Raw genomic sequence first — 9,888 nt, forward strand, 5'->3', positions numbered from 1 at the left:
AAAGAATTCACCTGCAATGCAGGAGAGACCCAAGTTAAATCTCTGGTTTGGGAAGATCCCCTGGAGAAGTGAATGGCAACATACTCCAGTCTTCTTGCCTGACAAATCCCAAGAACAGAGGAGCCTGGGGGGCTACAGTCCGTGGGGTCGCAGAGTTAGACATGACTGAGTGACTTAACACTTTAAACACTTGCCTGTCTTTACTAAAAGAGCAGAAAGGCTATTAATTAAAAATATGAAAATAAAAATCCTATTAAAAGTTACTAAACCCAGAAACATACTTAGAAAGGAAGCATTTAGTGAAAGAATAAAAATTATTTGCAATAAAGAGAGACCACAGGTTTTGGACACATGCTTTTTTATTAGTATAGATATCTTAGACAATACTGCAACTTCCAGAGGAGTTCCACATTATTACATCAACAGTGAATTTCTGACAGAGGCAAAACTGAGCACCATAGCCTACGAATAGAGAGACCATGCCTGATCGAGGACAACAGAAGTCGCTAAGGACACACGGTCCATCTGACACGTTCTCAGGCCTCGTCCTCGGCCTCCTCCTCCTGTGAGCCCCCCGCCCCTCGGCCCCCGCGGCGCCTCCGCCCGGCTCAGGCCTCGTCCTCGCCCTCCTCCTCCTCGAACTCGCCCTGCTCGTCGGCCGTGGCGTCCTGGTATTGCTGGTACTCGGACACCAGGTCGTTCATGTTGCTCTCGGCCTCGGTGAACTCCATCTCGTCCATGCCCTCGCCCGTGTACCAGTGCAGGAAGGCCTTGCGCCGGAACATGGCCGTGAACTGCTCCGAGATGCGCTTGAACAGCTCCTGGATGGCCGTGCTGTTGCCGATGAAGGTGGCCGACATCTTCAGGCCGCGCGGCGGGATGTCGCACACGGCCGTCTTCACGTTGTTGGGGATCCACTCCACGAAGTAGCTGCTGTTCTTGTTCTGCACGTTGAGCATCTGCTCGTCCACCTCCTTCATGGACATGCGGCCCCGGAAGATGGCAGCCACGGTCAGGTAGCGGCCGTGGCGCGGGTCGCAGGCGGCCATCATGTTCTTGGAGTCGAACATCTGCTGGGTCAGCTCGGGCACCGTCAGCGCCCGGTACTGCTGGCTGCCCCGACTGGTGAGCGGGGCGAAGCCGGGCATGAAGAAGTGCAGGCGCGGGAAGGGGACCATGTTCACGGCCAGCTTGCGCAGGTCGGCGTTGAGCTGGCCCGGGAAGCGCAGGCAGGTGGTGACCCCGCTCATGGTGGCCGACACCAGGTGGTTGAGGTCCCCGTAGGTGGGGGTGGTCAGTTTCAGGGTGCGGAAGCAGATGTCATACAGCGCCTCGTTGTCGATCGAGTAGGTCTCATCCGTGTTCTCTACCAGCTGGTGCACGGACAGGGTGGCGTTGTAGGGCTCGACCACCGTGTCCGACACCTTGGGCGAGGGCATGACACTGAAGGTGTTCATGATGCGGTCGGGGTACTCTTCGCGGATCTTACTAATGAGGAGGGTCCCCATCCCAGACCCGGTGCCGCCCCCCAGCGAGTGGGTCAGCTGGAAGCCCTGCAGACAGTCACAGCTCTCGGACTCCTTCCTGACCACGTCCAGGACGGAGTCCACCAGCTCGGCGCCTTCTGTGTAGTGGCCCTTGGCCCAGTTGTTCCCGGCGCCGCTCTGGCCTGCCAGAGGGAGAGGACAGCGTCAGACGCTAACACTTCAGTAAGGAATTTCAGATTCTGTCTTCCTGACTCTGGATTTGTTTTAAAGATGAAAGATCCTTCTTTTTCATAGACTTTCTACCTACAGAAAAGTTTTCTATGTATCAGTGATCCTCAGAAACACTGAAGATCTAATACAACAAAACATTTAGTTCATATGATGTTTTTAATTAAGAAAATAGTTTAACAAAACCCAATTGGTTTAAAACTAAGAACCTTCTGTAAATTCTCATTGATAAATCAATTGCTGTGAGCTGGCAGGGTGGAGGCACCCGTGGTCAGAGGGCTGGCTCAGCTTCTGCTCACAACCTGCGCCTTTGGCCTCGGCTCCTTGAAGGGCTTGCCCGTGTCACAGGTCCTCTGAAATGACCGGTGGCCTGTGAGCTGCTGCTGGAAGCTTCCCTTCGCTCTTTGTTCTGCTCTGTAGGGGGAGGGCTGCGGCAGTCTCTGCAGGCTGACCCTGGCCTTTGAGCTGCGTGGACAGGGGCCAGAGGGCTGACAGCCCATGGACCAGGGACAGTGAGGCCAGGACTCGGGGCCTCTGTGGACACACAGCCTCCCCCAGGCACTCAGCAGAGATGCCCACGGGGTCAGGAGGAAGGGGGCCGAGTGAGCCAGGGCCCACGCAGCACCCCTACATACCAAACACGAAGTTGTCAGGCCTGAAGATCTGGCCAAAGGGTCCAGACCTGACGGAGTCCATGGTGCCCGGCTCCAGGTCCACGAGGATGGCCCGAGGCACATACTTGTTACCTGCGGGGACAGAGCAGGACTCAGACGTGCAGGCAGAGCAATCAGACAACGCCCTGCTCTCTGCGCCTCTCTGGGCAGAGCTCATCCCAGAAAATTCGAGCAAGAGGCAAAGAGGAGATGAGAGGAGGTTTCTGCTCTACAAAAGGAGGTGAGGGCCCGCCTGGTCATGACCCGCATGCAGGGGACTTCAGGGGCTCTGAGGGTATTTCTGAGCAGCTGACATTTAAATGCATGCGGGAAGCCTGCCTTTGTCGTGTGTGTGTGTGTTCCTGCTGCACTGGGGCTGCCAGAGAGCGGAACACAAGGAGGGGGGCTGAGCTCGCGGGGTCCTCACCAGCAGCCTCGTTGTAGTACACGTTGATTCTCTCCAGCTGCAAGTCACTGTCGCCATGGTAACTGCCAGTGGGGTCGATGCCGTGCTCGTCGCTGATGACTTCCCAAAACTGGAGATAGAGAAAGAAGCGCGTGATGGTCTGGCATCCTAGGTGTCAGTACGATGGCCCTTCCCTTCCTCTCCTGTCCTTGGAACAGCAGCACTGTGGTCAGACAGGCAGGGAGCCGCAGACAGGCCCTCAGCTGCCGCCCTGCTCCTCCATAAGCTTCTGCGGAGGGGCTCGGGGATGCGCAGAGCATCAGCTTTGTCAGGGAGACAGACTGGGATGCGGGGAGGGGCCCTGGAGGAGGAGGGGGGCACAGCTGCGGATGCTTCGGAGGCTGGGCCCCCAGGCAGGGCTGAGCGTCAGCATCCCAGCGGACAGACGGGTCCTGGCAGGACCCAGGACAGGTGGGCCCCGCCCTGCGGCTGCCTGCAGGGATCGCCCTTTGCTGGCGCAAACCCGACCCGGCCCTCCAAGCAGCGCTGCGTTAGGCGCGGGCATCCGCCGGGCTCCTGGGTCACTGACTGCAGAGGCGGAATGGGGGGGGGGGGGGTGAGGGCAGGGTGCAGCGTGCGTCTGCATCAGGAAAGGCGGGGGGCGGGTGGGCAATATGGCGGTTGTGAAAGAGACCACGTCCTTGTGCGGGCACCCGCCCACACCCGGGCACCCGGCCCGCGGAGCCTCGCCCACTGCGGCGGCTCGGCCCGGGGCGGCCACCTGCCGCCGCGCCCACGGCAGTCAGACTCCAGCGTCACCCGCCACCCCGTCTGGATGGTGCACCCCGTCTATCGGATCCCGAGAACCCTCCAGAGCATCTGTCACCCAATGACACTGCAGTTTTTTCATTCTCTCTGCAGACAATATATGTAAAATAAATTCCGCAGGAGACCGCGGGATTTTCACGACCAAAGCCCCTACTCAAATCTCAGAGGCTAATCTACCGGGGAGGTTTCAACCCTCACAAGGGCCGGGTCCGGAGCCGTAATTAAACTCCCACAGCTGGGTAGCCCCGAGCATCAAGGCCGGCTGTGAGGCGCCCGGCCCCGCCCCGCGCCCCTCCCGGGGGTCCGCTCCCTCCCCGGCCCCGCTGCGGCCCCGGCGGGCACCCTGGGGACCCGCCGCCCCCTCTCTGTCCCTCCCGGGTCCCCACCCTCGGGCCCTGCCGACCCTCCCCGACCCCTCCTGGTCCCACACCCTGGGGACCCGCCGCCCCCTCTCCGTTTCTCCGGGGTTCCCACCCGCGGCCCCCCGGGACCCCCGCCCTCGGGCCCCGCCGCCCCCTCCCCGCCCTCCTTGGTCCCACACCCTGGGGACCCGCGGCCCCCTCCCCGCCCCCTCCTTGGTCTTCTCCCTAGGGACCCACCGTCCCCTCTCCGTCCCTCCGGGACCCCCGCCCTCTGGCCCCGCCGCCCCCTCCCCGGGGGTCAGCTCCCTCCCCGGTCCCTCTCCGACCCCAGGCACGCCCTGGGGCCCCGCCGCCCCCTCTCCGTCCCTCCGGGACCCCCGCCCTCTGGCCCCGCCGCCCCCTCCCCGGGGGTCAGCTCCCTCCCCGGTCCCTCTCCGACCCCAGGCACGCCCTGGGGCCCCGCCGCCCCCTCTCCTTCCCTCCGGGGACCCCCGCCTTCGGGCCGCGCCGCGCCCACCTTGGCGCCGATCTGGTTGCCGCACTGGCCCGCCTGGATGTGCACGATCTCGCGCATGGTGCCGGCTGCGGAGCTGGTGGAGGCGCGGGCCTGGACTGAGCGCGGACCGGCGGACTCGGTGCAGACCCCGCCGCCGCCCGGGCCGCGCCTTTTAAGGCGGGGGCCCCGCCCCGGTGACGTCACGGCGGGGGCGGCGCGGGGACTGCGGCACCGCGAGGGGGAGCCGGGGCGCGGCGCGAGGTGCCGGCCGCCCGCAGCCGTGCACGCGGGGTCCCCTGGGGCGCGTTTCCGTCCCCGGGGCCTGTCCCGGCCCATTGGCCTGTGCTCTTTCTTCACGGGGTGGGGATCACGGCGGCTGTAAACGCCGGGAGGGGGTGCAGGGCGGGGGCAGTGGGGGTCCCCGGTGGGGGCCGGGGCGGCCGTCCCGGTGGGGGGCTGCTGGGGGTCCCTTTCGCCCCTGCCCACTTTAGGAAGGTGCTCAGTTGGGGAGGAACTAGGAAAAGTCACTGGGCGCTGGCTGTCCTGTCAAGGGCGCTTAATGTGGAAAATTCCTTGTGTGTGTCTCCATGGCCTTCTTACAGAGCTGGACCACCGAAAACTCTGTGTGTGGGTATGTGTGTGTGCGTGCCTGTGCACATACATGAGTCTGTGCGTGTGTCTGTGTGTGTGTGTCCCCATGTTCTCTTTATGGAGCTTGACGTGTGTGTATATCGTGTGTCCCCATTGGCGGCCTTATGGAGCTCGACGTGTATGTCAGTGTGTGTCTGTGTGTCTCTGTGTCTGTGTGTGTCTGTGTGTCTGTGTGTGTGTCTGTCTGTGTCTGTGTGTGTGTCTGTCTGTGTCTGTGTCTGTGTGTGTGTCTGTGTGTGTGTCTGTGTGTGTGTGTGTGTCTGTCTGTCTGTGTGTCTGTGTGTGTGTTTCTGTGTGTGTCCATGTCTGTGTGTCTGTCTGTGTGTCTGTCTGTCTGTCTGTGTGTCTGTCTGTCTGTGTCCGTGTCTGTGTGTCTGTGTGTGTGTCTGTCTGTCTGTGTCTGTGTGTCTGTGTGTGTGTGTCTGTGTGTGTCTCTGTGTGTGTGTGTCTGTGTCTCTGTGTGTGTCTCTGTGTGTCTCTGTGTGTCTGTGTGTCTATGTGTGTGTGTCTGTGTGTGTGTCTCTGTGTGTGTCTGTGTGTGTGTGTTTGTGTTCATGTCTGTGTCTGTGTGTCTGTGTCTGTGTGTGTCTCTGTGTGTGTCTCTGTGTGTGTGTCTGTGTGTGTGTCTCTGTGTGTGTCTGTGTGTGTGTGTTTGTGTCTGTGTGTGTGTCTGTGTGTGTGTTTGTGTCTGTGTGTGTCTGTGTGTGTGTTCCCCATTGCCTCCTTATGGAGCTCGGCGGCCAGTGTCTGTGTGTGTGGCGCGTGTGCCTTCCACGCATTATGTCACCTTGTCCCCGTGCCCACCTTATGGAGGTGGACGTCCAGCTGCAGGCCAGCAGCCATGTGTGGCCTCTGAGCTCTGGGAGTCTGTGTTGAGATGTGCTTTGATGTAAATGCTCATCCAGTTCCACGGACTCAGGAAGTTAAAAGAATGGAAGAGATTCCATTACTAATTTTGTATATTGATTACTAATCAATATAATATCTTGGACATATTTTTGAAATTAATTTCACTTGTTTCTGTTTTTTTAAATGACTGCTACACTCATAGTGACTACTGGAAAATTTTAAATTACCTATGTGGCTCACAATGTACTTCTACAGTTCCGGAGTAAACATTATTACCATCCCAAGTTAACAGCTTCAAAAAGGAGGCTCATAGTTGACCAGCCACAAAGCTTGTGAGTGAAGGCACAGAATTTCCTTCTAAAAGAAAAAGCACAGGGAGTTTTAAAGGCTTGGCCAGGGTGAGGTTAAGACCCAGGCTTCATCAGCCCTCGGGACAGTCCTGAACTGGGGCCAGGGCAGCAGAGACCAGGGGTTGCTATTTCCCAGGACGTCTCTTTTCCTCTCGGGGGCCAGTTTCCCCAGCTTTAAAGTGTTAATTACAGGTGCCCCGCAGCCAGCTTTGTGAGTAGGAAATGAGAGGCTCTATATGAAAGCGGGTCGAGTTTATGGAGCAAAATGCCCCTGTAAAACCCAAGGTGATGCTGTCATTAGAAATATTAGGCCCATTTGCCTTGTTAATGGTGGGCAAAGTCATGGCTCTGTCTCCCCTGCTCCAGGAAGCCAAGTCCTCGGGGTCCCTCCCTGCCCAGGCAGGAGCCTGGTGCCCCCTCGAGGGGGAGGGACAGCTCCAGGGCACCCACCGTTCCGCCCGCCGGCTGGTGCTGCACCCATGTGCTGAGGGCATGGCCTCCACCTTCTCACCAGCGCTGCCCCCAGCTTCCATGCCCTGGGCTCTTCACGACCAGAGGGGCCTTTCCAGAACCTGTGCAGAGGACAGGCCTGCTCCACGTAACTTCCGCGGCCGCACGGTTCACAGAGGGCTTCTGGAGGTGACTGCCCCTTGGCCTGTGCTGTTTCATCCAAGGTGGGGGTTGGGAGCCAGGCAGATGAGACCTGGAGGGGAGGTACTGGGTAACAGGTGGGCATCTCCCGCGAGGGGCGGGGTCCGCTCTCCTGCCTCCTAGTCAGGCAGTTAAGCAGGTCATCTGAGCGCTCAGCCCCCGGCACCAAAACCTGGAAACTGGCTTTGTTACACCGTGAAGATGAGAGAGGCTGTCTGGGGACAGTGAGTGAATGACAGCGCTGGCTCCAGCAGGCCCAGGCCTCGGGCGTCCCTGGCAGCAAAGGCCGTCTCCTCCGCACCCAGCGTGCCTCCGGCCCGCCTGTGCCAGCCCCGCCTGTGTCTGAGCCGGGCAGTCAGAGATGCACACGGGCAGAAAGGACGCCTGCCCGACCACAAGTGACTCATCCGGGGACTCCGTGCCAGCCGCGGTCGGCTGTGTGGACCCGGCCCCCGCAAGACTGCAGGAGGAAGTGGGGCCCTGAGCCTCCCCCCACCAGGACGGGCTTTGACGAGGCCTGGGGAGAAGGTGGCTCTCCCCCCCCACCGTCCCCCTGTGTTTGAGAAGGGCTCCTCCGGGCCTGGGCAGGGCGGCGGGGGCGGGGAGCCACCTCCTCCCGCCCCGAGTCAGTTCCTGTCTTGGGCTGATGTCACGGGGTTCGAGCCACCCCACCCCTAAGGCCCCTCGGGTGACAAGACAAAACTCAGGCGGGAGTGGGAAGACGCGGACTCCCTGCGCAAGGCTGGGCGTGCGTCTTCCTGCAGGCTCTGCCGTCCCCTCCCGCTCGGCCTCCCTGCGAACCTTGCAGCGGACCTGCCCCGAGCCCCTGGTCCTGTGAGGGCGGCCGCTGCCCTTGGCAGGTGCATCAGTAGGGGACAGATGTGGTCCAGGGGAACTGTGTGCCAAGCATCAGCGTCCTCTGTAGAATAGCGAGAACCTGAGAACCACCCAAGCAGGAGAGTGGTATCAGTTATTCTGGAGCACCCTCTTTGTGACCTCAGAGAAGGCCCAGGAGATGGGCTCCGCAATCTCTCTTTCCCCTGAAACATCTAAAACAGCCCTGACTGCTCTTTCATACACACATGTTCAGGTTTTAAATAAAAGTGTCTCTTATGAAGATGGAGGAATTTTGCTTAAAACATTTGAAGTGTGACTGCCTAAAACATAGTCTGAACCCCAGTTTGAAGATAGTCAGCTCAACCGAAGTTTATAAATTTTTGCACAATAATAATTTGGAGTAAATATATAATAATGTTTTTCAACTACTTTCTGGAATGTTTCATGTCCCAGTATGAATTATTTTTACTAGAATTGTCAATCTGGACTTTTCTTAACTGAAAAAATCTACTGTGTAATATGCACACACATTATATATGTTTTTGTGGTAAAGATATCTTTCATATACACATATTTTCTGAGTATAAAATTTTAAAAGTTTATAAAATACTAAAGAAGAGATGTATGTCTTCCCACTCTCCTCTAGTTCTATTTTTGATGTTTGATATTTTCCTTTTTTCCTCCTTTCATGGGTTATTTAGATGTTTTTATTCCTTTTAATCATGATTTCAATCATTTTTGCCTTGGGCATTAAGAATGAAAAATACTGTTATTTTTACACTATGACTTAAATGATACATAAACCCACAAATTATCAAATACATGTTACCTTCTCCCAACTGCTACCATTTTCCCTGTAACCTAGCATCCCTGGATCATACTAAGTTCTCCGAACAAACTCTGCTTCCCACGGCCAAGGCTGTTCAGGTGACCAGGCTGAACGTCCCCCCACTCAGCCCGCCCCCACACTCCCTGAGGGGTTAGCAGCACAGACCCCGGATGGTTGGAGTGGGTGCGAATCTGGACTCTGCCACTTGCTGGCTGTGTGACCTCGGGCAAGTTGCTTACTCTCTCTCTGCCTCAGTTGCAGCGTCTGTAGAGTGGGGATAAGTGTTCTATCAGCTGTTGAAGTTGGCATTGCTGCTCCCTTCTTCCAGGGGGCGCTTCCCCGTGAATCGGGGCTCAGTCCGCTGCCCCGTGTCCGCGATGCCGCTCCTGTGTGCCTCGTGGTACTCTCACACCTCCACGCGGCCATCCAGGCCCCTAGTCCACGAGGCTGTCCACAGCAGGAAGGGGCCGTGGGAATGGGGAGTCATGGGACTCCTGAGTGAGCTGACGCCCCACTGGATGCGCTTCCCCCCAAACCCTGAGCGTCTGGAGGTCAGCTGGGGTCCCGGCACCGTGCGGACAGTTCTGAGCCTGAGCCCCCGAGGCCAGGGCGCAGACTGGCCTGGAGGCTGGGACCAAGAGAGCTGTTCCCGCCGCTTCCCCGCTTCCTGGCCCCCTCACACCTGTCTTCTGAAGGCAGGCTTTCTTGCGCCAAAATCTGAGTTGCCAGAGACTTGGGGTGAGGCCAGCCATGCTGATGACCATGGGGCCAAGCCGGGCACAGAAAGGGTGCTGGTCACTTTCTTGGGAGCTCCAGAGGTCAAGGTTCGCTCTGTTTCAGTTTCAGGGCAGACGTGGAAAGATTGCCGGCGGTGTTCCCCTCCCCGAGGTGAGTTCCCGCGGAGCCTCGGGCTCTGTCCTCTGAGGCAGGTATGCAGGGCAGAGGCGAAGCGACTGGGCTGGCATCCAGCCAGCTGCCCCTCCGCTTCCCCACCACCGCCCGCTGCCCTCCGGGGGCTCCCTGGCTCACCAGTGCCCCCTCCCCATTGCCAGGGTTCTCACCTGTGACAGAGGAACCACCCCCCCGCTCTCCCCCCACCCGTGGTCTGCACAGCTTTCTCTAGAATAGTCTTTGTAGTGGGAGGAACAACAACCTACCACCCAACTTGTAAAATCCACCAGGGAAGATGTGACTGAAATAGGAAGCGCCTTTTTAACTATAAAAATCACACTGAGGTACATTTTAGAAGTGTTTATTGGAC

General features: G+C 58.4%; 1 protein-coding gene across 1 annotated transcript; it reads right to left on the minus strand.

Moving 5' to 3' along the window:
* Positions 1–341: 341 nt before the first annotated feature.
* Positions 342–4,629, minus strand: LOC110133566 (tubulin beta-2A chain). The gene is made up of 4 exons (XM_070456967.1): positions 4,482–4,629; positions 2,796–2,904; positions 2,351–2,461; positions 342–1,669 (listed from the first exon to the last, which is right to left on the minus strand). The coding sequence occupies exons 1-4, from the start codon at positions 4,536–4,538 to the stop codon at positions 609–611; spliced, it is 1,338 nt and encodes a 445-aa protein (XP_070313068.1). The 5' UTR covers positions 4,539–4,629; the 3' UTR covers positions 342–608.
* Between the last annotated feature and the right edge of the window lie 5,259 nt (positions 4,630–9,888).

Source organism: Odocoileus virginianus, chromosome 27 (genome assembly GCF_023699985.2).
Source record: "Odocoileus virginianus isolate 20LAN1187 ecotype Illinois chromosome 27, Ovbor_1.2, whole genome shotgun sequence".
Lineage (NCBI taxonomy): Eukaryota > Metazoa > Chordata > Mammalia > Artiodactyla > Cervidae > Odocoileus > Odocoileus virginianus.

Bases quoted from the DNA above. Each gene is read 5' to 3' on its own strand.
- LOC110133566 (XM_070456967.1), bottom strand. From the start codon at position 4,538: ATGCGCGAGATCGTGCACATCCAGGCGGGCCAGTGCGGCAACCAGATC. The intron at 2,905-4,481 runs GTGGGCGCGGCG...CTCTATCTCCAG, and splicing joins GCAACCAGATCGGCGCCAAG to TTTTGGGAAGTCATCAGCGA. The intron at 1,670-2,350 runs GTATGTAGGGGT...TCCCTCTGGCAG, and splicing joins GCCTGACAACTTCGTGTTTG to GCCAGAGCGGCGCCGGGAAC.